This window comes from Vigna angularis, chromosome 7 (assembly GCF_016808095.1).
Source record: "Vigna angularis cultivar LongXiaoDou No.4 chromosome 7, ASM1680809v1, whole genome shotgun sequence".
Lineage (NCBI taxonomy): Eukaryota > Viridiplantae > Streptophyta > Magnoliopsida > Fabales > Fabaceae > Vigna > Vigna angularis.
Window position 1 is genome coordinate 22477579 of NC_068976.1, and position 18632 is coordinate 22496210.

The 18632-nt window shown below is 32.7% G+C and overlaps 3 protein-coding genes across 7 annotated transcripts; 2 read left to right on the forward strand and 1 right to left on the reverse strand.

Moving 5' to 3' along the window:
* The first annotated feature begins 1268 nt into the window (after positions 1-1268).
* On the forward strand, positions 1269-5914 carry LOC108338675 (probable inactive receptor kinase At5g10020). Of its 2 annotated transcripts, XM_017575706.2 has the most exons (5): positions 1269-1817; positions 2096-3042; positions 3430-4920; positions 5012-5600; positions 5702-5914. In XM_017575706.2, the coding sequence occupies exons 2-5, from the start codon at positions 2142-2144 to the stop codon at positions 5721-5723; spliced, it is 3003 nt and encodes a 1000-aa protein (XP_017431195.1). In that variant the 5' UTR covers positions 1269-1817; positions 2096-2141; the 3' UTR covers positions 5724-5914. The 2 variants fall into 2 exon arrangements, with proteins under 2 accessions (XP_017431195.1, XP_052736435.1); XM_052880475.1 differs by lacking the exon at positions 1269-1817 and having other exon boundaries at positions 1829-3042.
* Positions 5915-9411: 3497 nt separating this feature from the next.
* Positions 9412-10469, forward strand: LOC108337285 (NDR1/HIN1-like protein 13). Its single transcript, XM_017573776.2, has one exon. The coding sequence runs from the start codon at positions 9526-9528 to the stop codon at positions 10345-10347; it is 822 nt and encodes a 273-aa protein (XP_017429265.1). The 5' UTR covers positions 9412-9525; the 3' UTR covers positions 10348-10469.
* A 1338-nt stretch (positions 10470-11807) lies between these two features.
* LOC108338335 (protein ROLLING AND ERECT LEAF 2) lies at positions 11808-17316 on the reverse strand. 4 transcript variants are annotated; one of them, XM_017575138.2, is made up of 6 exons: positions 17148-17316; positions 15368-16517; positions 14877-14948; positions 14175-14392; positions 13739-13962; positions 11808-13061 (listed from the first exon to the last, which is right to left on the reverse strand). In XM_017575138.2, the coding sequence occupies exons 2-6, from the start codon at positions 16455-16457 to the stop codon at positions 12329-12331; spliced, it is 2337 nt and encodes a 778-aa protein (XP_017430627.1). In that variant the 5' UTR covers positions 16458-16517; positions 17148-17316; the 3' UTR covers positions 11808-12328. The 4 variants fall into 4 exon arrangements, with proteins under 4 accessions (XP_017430627.1, XP_017430628.1, XP_052736436.1 ...); XM_017575139.2 differs by having other exon boundaries at positions 17090-17303; XM_052880476.1 differs by having other exon boundaries at positions 17155-17302.
* Between the last annotated feature and the right edge of the window lie 1316 nt (positions 17317-18632).

Sequence of the window (18632 nt, forward strand, 5' to 3'; positions counted from 1 at the left end):
TTTGTGATAGTAACACGTAATTTTTAAAAACACATTCAAGTTTTAAAAAGTATTAAAAAACTCATACTTTCTTAAAAAAAATATTAGTATATACATTATTTCACTTAATCATGTTTCAGAGATGTTTTTTTTTCGTGAATTTGTTTAGATTTATTTAAAAATGTATGTTTTTACTATAACAAATTTGTCTTTTAAACAAGAACATTTTATTAAATAAAAGGAATTGGGTGTATAATATAGTAATTTTATAATGTATTCTTAATATTTAACTTTATCAAATTAAGGAACTCATTAAATGAAAATTCTCTAAGAAATTGATGACAAATCACTTAAAATAGTTTGTTAAAATAATAAAAAAATTCAAACATATTATTTTCATTAATTTTCCTAATTTCCATTAAAAAGAATATTACTGTTTGCATCATATTTATACTTTTTCTCCTCTCTATCTGTTAACAAATCACCCGATCTAAATTAATCTTTAAATAATAAAGTCTTCGAATAATGCTTCAAAATTGTAAATATGAAACATTGTGCTCTTGAAGAACAAACATTCATCAAGTATTTATTTAAGATATGTTTTGATAAACTTTTATATAATATTCATAAAAAAACATTAAACTTTGAAGTTTTGTATTTAAATTATAACATTCCAAAATGTATAGTTTTAATAAAAGATACAAATTTTGCAGGTTACTCTCATAATATATATATATATATATATATATATATATATATATATATATATATATATATTAAAAATTGAGTTCTATTTTACTTTGGTAATGATAGATAAAAATGAAATTTGAGTCTACTTTAATTTTATAAAATTAATTTATACACCTATATAATCTTCTTTAATTTTTAGTTGTAGATTTTTTAAGAAACATATTATAAAAAAAATTTAAAATAACAAAGTTTAATAAATTATTTTCTTGTGATTAAATAAAATTACAGTGAGAGTGGGATAACAAAAATTTTATTTTTTGTTTTTTGTCTTTTGATAAAAAGTGGGACACAAAATAGTTAGCGTTGAAAATGACAATACGCGCTTTCGCATTGGATGCTTAGAAAGTTGTGGTTAAAAGTGATTGTGATGTACTTGTTCAATAACACGTATAAAATTACTTACATTTTCTACAAAGTTTCACATGATTTTCGCATTAATGTGAACATTCGGACCAAAACCAAACACACCCATAGAGTCAAAGGTACAGCTAACGAGGTCTAATCTAATACTTCATTTGTATCAGAGACAAAAACACACCTTGTCTCTCACACAACAAACCTTTTCTCACTCAAAAATTATACTTTTCAATCGCTTTCATCTTCCTCTTCTGTTCTTCTGAATTCACTTTTCTTATCTAAACCAATGTGAGAAAAATAAATAATGATTACTGAAAAAGTTATAGAAAAAGGGTAGAAATAATAATATATGTGTATGTATGACTGTTTTCTATTAGATATATTTTTTCTGTATATGATTTTGTTAATCATGACATGATAAAACATCAACCTACCTACCATGTTTCTCAGTTAATGTTTTCCTCATTCTTCTTCTTCCACACTCTATTCTGCTTCTACCCTTCTCTCAAAATCATAACTTTTCCTCAATCATTTGTTTGCCACATTGCATTTTACCCCCATTGTTCAGATTTATATCCTCATCTTCTCAGAACCATTGCTTTTCCAACAGCAGAAACATACTGAAGTTCCCTTCTTCTGAATTTGTTCTTCTACTCAGCTTGGTTAGCAATTCTTGCTTCTGTTACGCGTATATGCTTCGTTACTCAACTTTACTTCTTGTGAATTGCGAGGTAAGAATGCATCATTGTTTACCTTTTTGCCTTTTTTGTTGGGCGGGGATTATGATTGTGCAGCAAGAAGACAAGGTTACTTGTCTAATAATTCTTACATTATTGTTACTGATGCATTTAAGGTTTTTCTTTCTCTCTTTTTCACCTGAGATTCGTAATTGTAGTAAAAAGAAGTGATTTTCAATGTTGCGTTACATCATTGTAGAATAATATGCTCTAAAATTAATCTTTTGCCTTCAAATTTGTGTTTACACTTGCCCCTTTGCTCTCACTTCCAGTGGCGCATTCTCTCATATAGTTGGAGTAGGAGCTACAAGGAAAGGCATGCAGGCTATCTGGTTGATGCTATTGTTGTTGGTGGCCATTGCATTGGGGAATTCAGACATTGATGCTCTCCTTGAATTTAAGAAAAGCATTCAGAATGACCCTTCTGGATTAGTTTTTAATTCTTGGAATTCCAAGTCTTTAGATTCTGATGGATGTCCTAGGAACTGGTATGGAATATGGTGCAGTGAAGGCAGTGTTATATCAATCACTCTGGACAATGCTGGTTTGGTTGGTGACTTTAATTTCCATGCAATTCTTGGCCTTGCAATGCTTCGCAATTTGTCAGCCGTGAACAACCAGTTCACTGGAGAACTCTCACATGCTTCTGCAATGGAATCACTTGAATATCTTGATTTGTCCCTCAACAAGTTTAATGGATCGTTACTCTCTAACTTGGTTCAGTTGCGCAAGTTAGTATATCTGAATCTTTCTTCTAATGAACTTGGAGGCCCTCTTAGTATAGAGTTTCACAAACTTGGGAAGTTGAAGTATTTAGATTTGCACATGAATAACTTTTCTGGGGACATAATGCATACCTTTTATCAGATGGGAAGTGTGCTATATGTTGACTTGAGCAGCAACAGGTTCTCTGGTGCACTGGATTTGGGACTTGTAGATGAATCTTTTCTCTCCTCAATTCAATATTTAAATGTTAGCCATAATTCCTTGAGTGGTGAGTTATTTGTTCATGATGGTATGCCATATCTTGACAATTTAGAGGTGTTCGATGCTAGTAATAATCTGTTAGAGGGTAATATACCTTCCTTTACTTTTGTGGTATCTCTTCGGATACTTCGACTTGCATTCAACCAGCTCACTGGTTTGCTGCCAGAAGCTCTATTGAAGGAAAGTTCAATGATGTTGTCAGAACTGGATCTTAGTCAAAACAAGCTTGAAGGTACCATCTATGTTTTCAGTGTAAATTGTATCTGTGTTCTTTCCTTAACGTTAAAACTTTTGCATTTTTTATATATGTTTAGTTTGTAAACCTAAACGTAAGATGCAATTGAACTGGTAGTCTACTCCCATTGTGTTGCTGTCAATTGTGCTGATTTATTCATAAATGAAGATTTGGTTGTTAAAAACTACTGCCAATAACCCACATCAGGCTTCTGTTTAGTTACTGAAATGTGAAACTGCAATGCCATTTTTAAGTATCTTTGGGGATTGTTCTTCTGTGGAATAAATAAAATATTTTTCATATTCCTGATGCCATGGCTTCCAAACGTCTTATTCAATGAGTTTCTGCTTACCATTTTCATCACAATTTAAACTTTCTTTGTAGGTCCCATTGGAATTATTACCTCGGTGACTCTGAGGAAGCTTAATTTATCTTCAAACAAGTTGTCTGGCCCCTTACCTCTGAGGGTAGGCCACTGTGCTGTCATAGATTTTAGTAATAACACGCTATCAGGTAATTTCTCAAGGATTGGATATTGGGGTAACTATGTGGAAGTTGTTCAGTTAAGTACAAACACATTGATTGGAATGCTTGCAAATGAAACTTCTCAATTTTTAAGGTTAACTGAACTTAAGGCATCCAATAACTTGTTAGAGGGCTTTCTCCCACCGAATTTGGGAACATATCCAGAACTGAAGGAGATTGATCTTAGCCTCAACCAGCTTTCTGGGTTCCTCCTACCAATCTTTTTTTACTCAACCAAATTGATTAATCTAAATCTCTCCAACAATAAGTTTTCTGGATCAATTCCTATTCAATTTCAACCTCCAAATACTCCATTGGTTTCTACTGAAAATATTAGTCTGGTGTTTCTTGATCTTTCAAACAACAACTTGAGTGGGCCTCTTCCTTCAAATATGAGTAGGCTTCACAATTTGGCATATCTCAATTTATGCAACAACAAACTGGAAGGTGCTATTCCTGATGACCTTCCAGATGAGTTGAGAGGATTAAATGTGTCCTTCAATAATTTTTCCGGTGTGGTACCTGAAAACTTAAAGCATTTTCCTGAATCAGCATTTCATCCAGGAAATACCATGCTGGTGTTTCCTCATTCGCAATCATCTCCAAAAGATGCTTCCAACCTAGGTTTGAGGGAAGATCGGGTGCATAGAAGGTCTGCCACTAGGATAGCCCTTATTGCATGTTTGGTTGCTGGTGCTTTTGTGATGGCTTTTGTGGGCATAATAATTTACTATAAGGTTCATCATGAAAAAGAAAGGGCTTCTAAACAAAATGAAGCTAGAGGTATCACTCAAGAGGGTACTTTCACATCAAATACAGAGACAGTTTACAGAAATTTGGAAGCATTGCCACCTTCTCAAAGGGGCTCTTCTGATGCAGCAAGAAACATTCATCCAGTGGGAGAGAAGAACGAGGAAGAAATGTATTCCCCAATGTCTATTTTGTCACCTTCAAATCCTTCATCTTCTAAAAGCTACCAGTTTGAGAATCCTGATTCCCTCCAAGTATCATCTCCAGATAAACTGGTTGGAGACTTGCACATATTTGATGGGTCCTTGGTACTAACTGCCGAAGAACTTTCATGTGCTCCAGCAGAAGTTATTGGCAGGAGCTGTCATGGAACACTTTACAAAGCAACACTAGACTCTGGTCACACATTGGCTGTCAAATGGTTAAGAGAAGGAATAACCAAAGGAAAAAAGGAGTTGGCAAGGGAAATAAAGAAACTTGGGACCATCAAACATCCAAACCTGGTTTCTGTTCAGGGTTACTATCTGGGGCCAAAGGAACATGAGAAACTGATCATATCAAATTACATGAATGCACAATCTTTGGACATTTATCTCCGTGGTAACCTTAAGTTTATAGCTTCATGTTTGATAGCAGCAATAAACCTAGGCTTTCTGGTCGTTTAACTGTTTGTTTTTTTACTTATATGCAGAAGTAGATAAAGCAAATCTGCATCCTTTGACTCTTGATGAAAGGGTGAGGGTGGCTATAGAAGTGGCACTGTGTCTACATTTCTTACATGATGAGAAAGCCATACCTCATGGCAATCTCAAATCCACAAACATTTTGCTAGAAACTCCCAACAAAAATGTTCTCCTCACAGACTACAGCCTGCACAGGATACTCACTGCTGCGGGTACTACCGAGCAAGTTCTGAATGCCGGCGCACTTGGTTACCGGCCGCCGGAGTTTGCTAGATCGAGCAAACCATGCCCTTCCTTGACAAGTGATGTGTATGCATTTGGAGTGGTGTTGTTAGAGCTGATAACAGGAAGAAATTCAGGAGAAATAGTTTCTGGGATTCCAGGGGTAGTTGACCTCACTGATTGGGTGAGGTTTTTGGCTGAACAAGAACGTTGGAGCCAATGCTTTGATAGGTTTCTTCTAGTGGAGAAACATAATGGGGAAAAACCCTCAAAAGTACTTGATGAAATGCTAAAGGTGGCTCTTAGATGCATCCTTCCAGCATCTGATAGGCCTAACATGAAAACCGTCTCTGATGATCTCTCAACAATAATAAGGTAGAGTTGCTGATCATATCATAGCCTTAACCACTAACATCTGCTTAATTTCTTCAAGTTTTGCTTTTCAATTTTGTTGAATTTTGGTCCCTTGATGACAGCACTCAACAACAGGCATTATAACAAACATGTGAGGATATGAAACGAAATTCTTTATCAAAGGACATTCATTTTTTTCAACCCTTCAATGGGCAGCTTGTGTATATTCATGATTTTTGCTGTACTGTTCTGTGTAATAATTGATAATGCTAGAACACGTTAATCCACCATTTTCCCATTATGCTGTCATCCAAACTCACACTAACTTCTCTTCCTTTTGTGCTTGATCATGAAAATGTGAATGAATGATTTTGTTTGTAATTTTTTTTTAATTTCAATTTGATTAAATAAGTAGGCTACAAAATTTATTCCTTGACCATCTCAATATTCTCTCTTGTCCTAAGATTTTTCTCTATATATCATTTGGATATTTTTAAGAATTTGTTTTTCATTAGTTTTAGAAAAAATATATTCTTTTAATTAAATTAAATTTATGAGATTATAAATAGAAAATTAAACATTTCGTTTTCATTTTCTTATAAACATTCATTGAAATAGGTTTGATTCACTTGTTCATTAATATGACCAATGATTAATGTATACATTATACAAAAGAGATTTACGGTTAAAAATGATTTTAGGAGGTTCACCGATAACATTAAGGTAAAAAAGTTATATGTCTAATAAAAAAAAAATTATGATATATTTACATATGTACTATTTCACTCAATTGAAGTGGTCAAAATTTTCAAACAAAATCAATGAAAAACTTAAGATATCTTCAAATTGATAGCACAATGAAACACGTAAAATATCTATTTAGCATTGACATACTTGCGTACATAGCTTCTCCACTAGATTCTCACAAGATAGCTCATCGTTTTGAAAATCAAGAAATCTGTTTTAAAAGTAAATAAAAATAATTCAAAATAATTTTTAGAATTAAATATAATTTTAGTGCTTTAATTTTTAATAAAAATTAAAATTAATTCTATTTCGAAACTTTTAATTAAATAATTTAATCATTTATCTTTATAATAGTATAAATTTAGTCTTTTAGTCAAATTTTATTAAATTTATTTAAAGTATTGAATATCTTTCTCTACTAACATTGAATAAAAATATGTCTTAAATAATTAAAATGTTATCATGAAATATTTTTGAAACATCGAATAAATTTAACAAAATTGTGTTAGAATGACTAAATTCACACATTTTTAAAATTAAGAGTAAATTAGTTAAAGTTTTGATGATGAATTAATTTCAATTTTTACTAAAAGTTAAAACAACAAAAACATACTTAACTTGATTTTTAAAATAAATATATTTAATTTTATATTCATAAGTTTTAAAATTTAATTTAAAAACGTAACTATCACTCTTAGTCACCTTTACCTACATTTATTTTAATAATTATGGTAATAATTGTCGTTACTGAAAACAGTTTAGTTGGATGTAATATGCAATGACAACATAGAAATATTCTTAAGGAAAACAGTTTTTGTCTGTGTGGCACAATGAAAATAATTTTATTTTTGTAAGAGTTTTTTTTTTTTCAAGTATTATGTTGTGCATTATACACATCGAGACTTACGTGTTAATGAACTTACTCATAAAAGCATTTTTCTTGATTAAATTGAAATACTAAATATTTTTTAAAAAGTTATATTTTAAATAAAGATGTTAAAATGAGTTAAAAATGAGTCATTTTAATACGATGATGTTATGAGTGAAAAAAATTATAATTTGATTTGATTCATCGTGAATTGATTGATTAGGCAGATGATCTCATTTAAGAATTATTTATTTACTTTATATATTTATTGTAGAAAGTTTAATGATTTATCAAGTATTATTATAAGGAAAATTTATGAAAAAATGGTAGAAAAAAAAAGTGATTGGTAATAGATTGTCTCAAATCATTTAAACACAATTCAAATTAGTTTAACTCGTAGTTTAAGTGAGTAAAATAAATTAGACTCACATCTTAAAAAAATAATTTTTTTATTAGCCATGTTAACTGAGAATTGCAGTACATTTTGACACCTTTGTATTTCAATATCCAATCATCACAGTGATACTTTCCTTTTATTAAAACTAAATTAATTATAATACATTTAATTTCTTAATTAAAATGAACTTAATTATGGTATGTCATCCATTTAAATTGACATTGTTTTAATAATAATTGAATCAATTATTATTAGGAAGTGACAAAATGAACTGTATATATTTAAAATCATAACAAAAGAAATCAAAATCATGTACTTATAGATATGTATATATTTAAAATCAACATGCACATAGAGAAAGAGATTGTATTGCCTTCACGTTCAACACCTTCTAACAAGACAATGCGAATTGAACCTAAGAATAACTAACAAACATAAATATTAACAAAACAAAAATCCTCCAATTAGGATAAGATGCTAAAATTGAATTAAAACTGAAAATTTATGAGTTTAATATGCAAAAACAAAAACTAAACCTAAAAGATAAATGCAAAGCTGCCAACAAATCTAATTAATATTTAAGTAAAGTGAATGCATGAATAAAAATAAGTAAAATTAAAAACCAAAATTAGAAGAAGGTAATTAAGAAAAAATGAAATGTGTAATACGGTCAACTAAATTGCAAATATAAAAGGTTTAATGTTTTTAACTTGAAGTACAAAATGATACAATTTATTTTTTTATAGAATAGTTTAGTTTTTCTAATATAATATAGTATACATAATTTAGTGCAATTACGTTAATTATATCCAGCCATAATTATTATATAAACTACATTTGCAATAAATTAAATTAACTTGAAGAAGTTTGTTAGAAGCAAAAGAACAAAAGAAATAACAAATGTGGAATGCGTATACATTAAGGAAAAGATTGAGAGGGTTTATTTATTTTGGGCAATCCATAAGAAAAAACAAAACCGCGTGTGTCAAAACGCCAACTAGCAAGTACCCAAAAGAATCTCACTATACAACCTTTGCCATCCAAATGGAACATCCAAACACACCTTTTCCTTTTTATTCCTTCTAAACCTGCCAACTGTACCCCATTCGTTCCCCCTCATCAATTTTAATTTAAATTGGATTTTTATACTTCTCAAAAAAGTTATATTTCCTATTATTAAAATAAATTATAAGCAATAAAACATGCATCTTTTTTTTATCAATTTTATTTAAATATACTAATATCCAAAGCATAACTTCTTTCGAATTCATGCCATTTGTTCAAACTTAAATTCTGTCTCATGTTCATATTTTTTCTAACAAAAATAGAATTAAAAACTCTACTAATAATCACCGCTCACGGTTTGAATTAAGTTTGCAAGATTTGAAAATTACATAGCTATTTATTTATCACTTATCTAAATAATAAATTCATAATTAATGCAATGCAGCATTATGATCTGTCTGTTATTTTTTATTATCATCCTCATCAAACAAAAAATTGTTTCAAGTTATTAGTTTTTTTTATTAAATTTAATTTTAACAAGCCATTTAATATTTTTTTAAACTACAAATAGACACGTTTAATCTTTTAATTTAATTTTAGTTTTAATCTTTTAATTTAATTTTAATTTTAATCGTTTTTTCTTAAATTTTTAATGACACTCCCTCAGAATTTTAATGCCATTTAATATTTTTGAAAATGAGATAAATTTTCTTTACTATTTTATAAACTATTAATTAAATTTCATATTTAAATTTTTCTAAAGCGCGTGGATATTCCACTACACGCGTAAACGGTTTGCTTCATATACAGTCACACAGAAGCACCTAAACAAGTTGTAACACTCACTCGTTCTTTTCGCTTCGCTTCAGAGTTCTCATTTGCATTCGTATTTGCAGAGATAGTTTATTGACCGGTCAGTGACTTACTCAATGGCTGACCGAGTTCACCCCCGCGACTCGCCTCCCCTTTCCGCCGAGTCACAATCAGCTTCGCCTCAGGATTCCTCTGTCGTTCCACAAGCGCTGCGGCCACCGCCGTCGGAGAAGCCGGTGCCCTCACCTGGAACCTACGTCATCAAGATACCCAAGGATCAAGTCTACCGCGTTCCTCCGGCCGAGAACGCCCGCCGCTACGACCAATATACTCACCGGAAGCACCGCCGGAGCCGATGCTGTAGCTGCTGCTGCTGGCTCATTGGAATCCTCTCCATTTTGATCGTGCTTCTTGGCATCGCCGCCGGAATCTTCTATCTCGTTTTCCGTCCGAAGGCTCCGAAGTACACCATCGAAGACATCGCCATCAGAGGAATTAACGTCACGTCGCCGTCGTCCGATGTGGCAATCTCGCCGGAGTTCAACGTCACCGTCAAGGCCGATAACCCTAACGACAAGATCGGAATCTACTATTTGAAGGATAGCTCCGCCGAAGTATTTTACAACGACGCGAGGCTCTGTAACGGTGCACTACCGGCGTTTCACCAGCCGTCCAATAACGTGACGGTGTTCGGGATGGTTTTAAAGGGTAACGGAATCGAGCTTAGGAGCGAGGACCGAAAGTCGTTGGTGGAGTCGCAGACCAAACGGAAAGTACCATTGACCGTTAGAATTAGAGCGCCTGTGAAAATAAAAGTTGGGTCCGTTAAGACGTGGAAGATTACCGTTAAGTTGGACTGTGACGTGACGGTGAACGACTTAACGGCGCAAGCAAAGATCGTTTCTAAACGTTGTGACTATGAGGTTGATCTTTGGTGATGAAAAACATGGACAACTGGAGTCAGTTTTCCTTTTTTTTTCTTTTAATTATTATTACTCTTTGTCAGAGATACACAGAAACATTCCTGAGATTATTATACATTGTTTATATTTCAAATAAATATAGCGAAATTTGCAGAAATTATAAAAAATAATAAAAATCTCACACCATCGCTGTATCAATAAATTACAGCATTTATTCATACGTCATGGGTGTGAGATTTTGATTTGGTTTTGCTGTAGACAGGTCATTTTTGTTATAAATGTTTTAATTTCAGTATGTTTTTCTTGAGATAAAACATCAACTTTTTATTATTGACTTAAAATTATTAAAATTATATATTTAGTGAATTTTGTTTATGACGTTATACTTTTAAAAAATTTAAGAAAAAGTAAATATTACATTAGAAAGAGTGTGTTAAATAAAATGCTTTCTACGTCACTTAATTTAATTTAAATATAAAATATTTTGACTCATTAATAATTATGCAATACATTTCTTTCTTGACCATTTCTCAGAGTAGAGTAGCTAACCTTTCATTATCAATTTATCAATAATGGCAATGTCATAAAACAAGTTGGTATACTTCTAAAAGACATTACTAGGTTTTGATATTATTACAGTGAGACTTCACTTTAAAAAATAATAACTATTGGTAAATATTTGATAATTAATATTCAAATCTTATTTTTCATCAGCAACTAAAATCTAAAATCACTTATTTTACCTCATTCACAAGAAGAATTACATTGGATTAGTTAGTTTTTTTTTTTATTGTTTTTACTAATTGGTGAATATCCATGAATGGGAAAAGGTCCAGATTTTGCGTAATCAAATAAGTGAAATTAACGTGCAGAATTGAATATACTTTTTGTTAGGTGGATGATTGAGAAATGAACACTGGACTTATGTATTTGAGGCAGATTAACTAATGTATTAAAAATAATTTAAAAATTAAAAGTATTGTTTTGGGAACATACTTTTAACACCGTCATTACCGGTGCATCTTTATCAATCTAATATTTCAGCATTTACTGTTTCCACAGCGGCACGTAAAACTTATTACTTATCTCCATAAGTCAAACCTAATTCTAACCACTAGGTGCAAGAACATAATGGTGAGATATTGATTAAAAAATTAAGCAAAATTAATTGCTTTACTTTAATATATGCTTTTATATCCTATAAAATTAATTAAAGTTATCTGGGAGCTATGTTATGTTATGTCATATTTATGCAAACACTTTGTAACCAAAAGAGGGGTGTTATTCTTTTGATAACCATTTTAATATCTTTGTGCCTAAAAAGAAGATTTAATGGCCTTAAAAGCAGCTAGGGGAGTCGAAATTATGAACACTTTTTGAGACATTATCATCGGTATTCAACTCGTTTATCCCAAAAGTTGTTTGAACAATTTATAAATGCAAGTTGTTCAAAATTACGATGTGAACTATTTGAGTGTTTTCTAAAATTTAAGTTAACTAATAATTATGTACACATAACATAAATGAAATAAAAATGACACCAGCAATGAAAATGAAGAAGCAGAGCATATGTCATGGTAGAAAACCTTTATTAGCAAAAATTTGCACCCAAATCTTCACCATCATAATCTCATCAGATGAATCTATCAACTCCTTTTTCTTCATTCATAAACTAAGGTATTCCAATGCCAGAAAGCTCCTTGCTTTGTGAAGGTATGAGAGTGTCATTGTACACAATCTTATCATTGCATTGCATATACAAAGAGACTGTTTCTTGATTTGAAGATTTGAACCCCAAAAGGAGTAATTGAACAATAAGTGTGGCAATCTGTAAGGTCTTTATTACATCCTACCATGCACAAATGCTCCATCCTGTGGACTTGAATGCTAAATATAAAGCTATAACTCTGCAATTCCACAATGTTTCATCGCAATTCTCTTATCATGTGGATGCTTATTTTCAGGCTAAACCACTTGAGATTGTGACTTTGAAGGATCAACTTTGAGGTTCAGAATTCTGCTGACCATCCTGAGACTGAGAATTCAGATTACCGTTTTGAGACTGCGAATTCAACCGCTGAAACTTTTTGACCTCCTGAATGTTTTGCCTAAGTTCTGTGTACATTTTGACAGAACAACCAGACAGATTATTTAATTGACCGAGAAACCGAATCAAGCTTCGTCGAAATTGATCAAGGCCTGTTGCCCAGTCCTCTGACATGTCATCTGCTAATAAACCATCGGCTGATTCGCCACCAATATCAGCCTTCCATGTTGGCATATGAGGATGAGCACCTTTTCCTTGATTCTTGTCTTGGTGTGGTAAGAACTGGGCAGTATCTGCTGCCAAACTCTTAATGGAATCTGCAACATCCTTTACTGGTAAGGTACTGAGTTTACTCAACCAGAACTCACAGGTGACGTATATTGGAGGACCATAACGGATAAGATCAGGTTGATGCCTCTTTTTTCTCTTAGATGATTTTTCTTTAAGAAGAACACATTTGTGAAGCCATCCGTGTATAGCCTCCAAGTAGAATTTCTGAGCTCCCATCCACTTGGTAAAGCTTGATGACAGAAATTGGAGTTCATTTTCAAGATAGGCAGTGATTTGTCTGCGTAATTCAGAATGCATGGTGATTCTTGCATGGCTGTTGTTATATGCTGCTGACATGATTTGAAACTGAAGTTTGTGGCATTCATGCATCACTTCCCACATCCTACACAACCTGTCAACAAAGCATAACAGAAACTGATGAAATACACAAGCAAGAGGTTGATATCAATCAGCAAAAGCAAATTCACATGTGTGAACCATCCATCTCTGTGACTGTGAAAGCATAAATTGCTTACAGATCGAATCTCAATAAACTGATACGAAAGGTTGATCTAGTTAAGAAAAAGGGTTTTGATCTCTGTAGTCTTCTGGTAAAAAAAACTCTATACTGTTTAGCGTGCAGAAAAACCACTATAGCAACGTGCTATACCTCAGTCGTTAAGATCAAAGAGAGATGATCCATAGTAGAAAGGATCTTCTGATTATACCCCATTGCTAAGAACTTAAATAAGGGTGTAATTCAGTCACCTGAACTTGATATAGAATGACTTTCACATAAGCAAAACAATGTATTTAAGTAATAGAGCTATTGATTATCGATTATTGTTTTTTGGTTAAGGAAATTTATAGCTTCAATACAAAAAAAAAAAAAATACCAAATGAATTTACCAAATATAGCAACTTTCACTATATAAACAGAAACTTGCAAATAAACTTTCTTATGCTATTCATGGTTGGTCTTCTTGGTGCATCTTTTATTCACTCTGGTATTTTTTTGTATTATCGAGGCAATGCATGTCGGCATGAAATAGAGAGTCAATAAAACAAGAAAGAGCTACAGAATCATACCCTTCAATCAACTCCTCAAGCTGTGGTTGAAGCTCTTTGTCCCGTAACTCTTCAATCCTCATTGATATGGAGTCTATCCTGTGAATTGCAACTCTGATTCTTGAGTGCAGATCCTTGACTGTTGCACGTGTTTTATCAACCTTAGAGGTTTTTTCTCCTTTTGATTCCAGTTGTCTTAAGATTTTACATTTCGTGTCATATTCTTTTCTGACAATCTCACTAGCCTGCTCACAGAAAAAACCAATGATCTTAGCAAACAGACAGAGAATAAGAAGATATGTGCCAAGCCATTCAAAATATTTTACTGTCAACTGATAACTTCAGGATTTGGTCTAAAAGATTCAAAACAAAGACTTCTGAACATACTATTGCCGAAATATAACACCCACTAAATATACAATGGTTGACAAAATTGTTGATAAGAAATACACTGTACCTTCACTTCATCATAGAGTTTCCTTTCCCAAGCATATAGCCTATCCAAGGTAGATGCATGGCTTCCAGAAATCATACAAGAACTATCAAAGAGATTATTGGTATGGTCCTCAACATTGTCCATTGAATTTGATGCTCCTAAAGGGTTTCTGGATGAGGAGGAACGGGATGATGCCGTCCTGTGCCATGTTAAGTACTTAATCGAGTTTTGAGCAGGTTCTAGGAGGATGTAAAAAGGGAAAAGTTAGATGTTGAATTAAAAAACCAGGTTTCAAAAACGTAGGAATGAACATCGAAATTACAAAAGAAAAAATAGATAGCAAAAATTTATCAGATGGTCAGGTATAACCTTATATTCTGAAATGAGTCACTTTTAATGGCTGACTAGAGAATTTTTTGTACTTGCAGCATGTAAAAGGAAAAGAACTCAATGAATTTTAAAATAAGTAGGAAATGAACAACATTAGTTACATCTCATAAAAGCCAATTCTCTAAGCCACAGAATACACAACATTCAACAATTTCATGGCAACACCAATAATAGGCAGATTTAATAATTGGCAATTCGAATCACTCCTGCTGAGGAAAATATGTACTCTAAGGGAATACTTTCAATTTGATAACTAAAAGATTGGTTCAACCCCACAAGGCCAGTAATGTCAAGCAAAATAAAAGGATAAACTGTAAAAATGACTCAAATTACCTTCTGGAACCTGGGTTGGGTCTTCTCCACATGAGAAGCATGCCTTCAATAACGAGGATACCACAGAACCATCTGTTACAAATAAGAATTCTCTGGTTTACATTTTAAAACATTTCATTTTGAAATAAAATATACAACAATGAAAAGAAACATCCAAAAGCTTCTTTGAAACAGAAAGTGAAGTTTTCTCTCAACTCAAGGATATCACCAAGATATTTTAGCAAAATATGTAATGTACCATAATCTTAGTTAATGGACATTCATGCAAGGAGTGCCTGCCTGTGGCCTAGAGTATATTCCTTTTCTATTTTTGGCCAAGTGTCTAGAGAGTATCTTAAGTTTTAGCATGAACATGGGGGAAAATTGCATTCCAAATCTCATCTTTATATTTTACTTGCACTAAAAAGTAAGAGCTGATAGGATTTTATATTCCCAAATGAAAACTGATTCAGAGCCAGATAGAAAGAAAAGAAGAGAGACAGCAAGATTACTTTCTTTTCCCGGGAATATTGGACGAAAGTGAAATTTGTTTGCTTCGAGCATCCTTGGAACCTCTTTACCAGATTCTGAAGCTTTATTAAAGAGCAGTTCAATATCTCTCACGCTTGAAAAGAAATTCTTTGGGGTGACTTTATTTTCACTATGACTTTCCTTCTCCATTGGTTTATTTGTCTCAGGTGGAGGCAAAGCTGCCATAGGTGCTGTCTTTAATGTAGATAAATTAGCAGAGTTTCCCTTTTCTCCATTTACTGATTCAACTTCAGAAGCTGAATGTCCTGACAGAGGCTTGGTTGTGGGAGGTAAAGCATCTTCTTGAACATGAATTGAATTAGCTCTATTCAGATTTTCAAATCTTTGGACTAGAGTTTCTGCAGTAGGCTCTTCATCAAATTCATCTTCAGAGTCCCTAGAGTGTTCCCTTCCATGAGATGAAGACTTCTCTTCATCATCTTCTAATTCTGGAATTCCCTCTTCCTCTCTCAGTCTTTGTATATCATCAGCATTCCCCATATCTTGATGCATCCCCTTCCCATCTTGAAAAGAAAATTGATGGTCAATGGGATGAAAAAGACCAAAAAAATCCCATTGTGGCGTTCCAGCTGGAAGAGAGGAATCTTCAAATGCTACACTGGCATGTTGTGTTGTAGTACCTGATGATGTTACTATTCCAATAACAGGTACGGGTGGTCTTTCTTCGACTTTCTTAGAAGAAATAGTGCTCTGTTTCATGTGATTTGCTCGGAACTTACCAGAAGGAGGGGAGGGAGTTGGGAAGAATGTTTCATTTTCTGCTGCATCTATGTGATGTGACACAGTCGGTGAAGAGAATGAGAGGGTCCTTTCAGTTAAAGCAAGTGGTTGCTCTGGTGTTGCATTATTGTACAAAGAAGGCTCAACTGGTCCCTCAGGTTCTGTGAATTTTCTGAGAGCTGTTCCTGTATTTTTCAGTGATTGAATATATGAAACATGAGCTGCTGCTAATGAGCAACGCCCATCAAGCGCTTGTCTCACAAACCTCCTCCTTTCACGACATAGCTGCAGTGCCTTGTCATCCTCCATTTTGGAGCTTGATGCTCCCATTATTTCAAATCTAGCTGAATTTAGCTTTTCCTTAATGGAAATCCTTCACTGAAGTTCTATCTGTAAATTCATCAAACAGTAAATGAATAAGAATAATAAACCAGATCAAATCTCTTTTTTAAGGACACAAAAGCATGATTTTCTTTGTAAGAAACAGAACAATTTAAACAACTGGTGGAGATGATAACCATCAAAACAATAAAATGTCACCATCAATTTTCATCAGGACACACAAGCAAACAAAAATTTCTTCTGATCTGAAGAATATGCTGGGAAAAACAATGCAAATGAAACCACCGCAAAACAGAAGCAACAATTGAAGAGGGAAAATCAGCTCAAACTCCAAAACAATCAAAGAGAAAGAGCATCCACTATCCAAAAAGACAGCAATAGTTGAAAGGTGAAGTTGAAAGCCAAAAGACAGTGTTCAAAGCCCAATGAGAGACCCAGACAGTGAGTGAGTGCGTGGGATGCAGAAAGCAACGAAATTTACAGTAAAGGAGACAAATTTCAAGGAAGAGATAAATTATCCAACTACAAAATAGAAAGTGAGAATTGTTTTGAGTAACTAACCAAAAGAAAAGTTGAATTAGACCCAAAAACAAATTATGTAGCAGGAACAAGGAGAGTACCCATAAAGCAGAAATCACAAATTGGAATTTGTAAAAAGATGAAAAATTTGGTGGGTACCAACTACCAAGGCTGCAGTGAAGCAAAGCTGCAAGATATGAACTTGGATTTCAGCAAAGACTCAAGTAAGAGAATCATTGACAGAAACGGGATTTGGGAATTTTCAGAGAAGAGAGAGAAATAAAGAGAGAGAGAGAGAGAATAATGTTAAGTAAATGTAATGTGATGAATCTTATTACCATTGCTGCTTCCATGCAAAAGAAACATAGGAGGCCACAGTGAATCAGTGATGCCACCTCCGCATGGGTCCCACTATCAGCCGAAAGTGCAGCGTGATTAACACGCGCTTGGAGCATTCAATACTTCAATGCACAAGAAAGCAAATGGTACTATACTATCTTTCTTTTCAAAGGCATCTAATTTTCCATCTTTCATTTTCCATCTTAAAAAAGTGTCTAACTTCTTATATCTATTAGTAAAAAAAATATAAAATTACCCAGAAGAGAAAAAAAATTCAAAGCTTTAATAATAAAGTTACATATATGTTGTTGGTTGAAGTTTAATATTATGTGCCTGATACAGTTCAGTTGGGTTAGCATAAAAGTACTATGTGACTGTGCAAACTCGTACATGATTATTTGTTTATTCGATTAAAATATTAAACAAAGTTTGAATTTTTTTTGTTCAACATGTACATATAAACAAAGGGGTAAATGATATCAGATATTAAGGTATAAGATATTCAAGATTTGCAAAAGGGTGAGAGGAGCTTATGTGGTAAAGTAGAAGATGATGAGAAGAGGAGAAAAAGAAAAGTGTATGAAATGTGGCCATGTGATGAGTTTTTTGGCTTGATCATATCTTTTCTGGGTCATGCCTCTAATTGATGTTTTACTTTTCTCTGTAACCTAATTCTAAATTTGTCCTTAAAAATTCTGGGACCACAATAAGTGTCACCATATTCTTCAAGCATTGTGTCAGCTTCTTCCTTACATTTAACAAAAAGTAATCATGCAACCTATAAATTTAATACTTTAAAGATGATCTTTCTCTAAAATAATAATATGGTAGCACCATAACTTTCAACCAGTCAAATCAAAAACGAAACTTTATAGGATTAAAACATGAACCTAACTGTCATGAAGTGTGTGAATCAGAAAAATTTATAGCTTGCAATAATTTTACTCAACTGAGCTAAATTTACCACCCTTTATGTTGTCCTTGTACTCATAAAAAAAAGAAAAGCATCAACCTAAGAACAGTTACTTTAAATGAAAAAAATGGTTACTAGAGAAATATTAATGGTATTAAAACTTTTGTCTTCTGACCAATAATGATCACTGAGAAATGAAGTAGAAAAGAATAATTATTAAAAAAAATGACATTTTCATCTTTCTTATAAAAAAATTACATTTCTATAAGAGAGTGATATTATCTCTAATTTAAATATTAATATAATGAATTTTGAATTTATATTTGAATTCTCAACACTTCGATCAATTTACTTTATTGAAAATTTTAATTTTTGTTAATATTATATGTGAG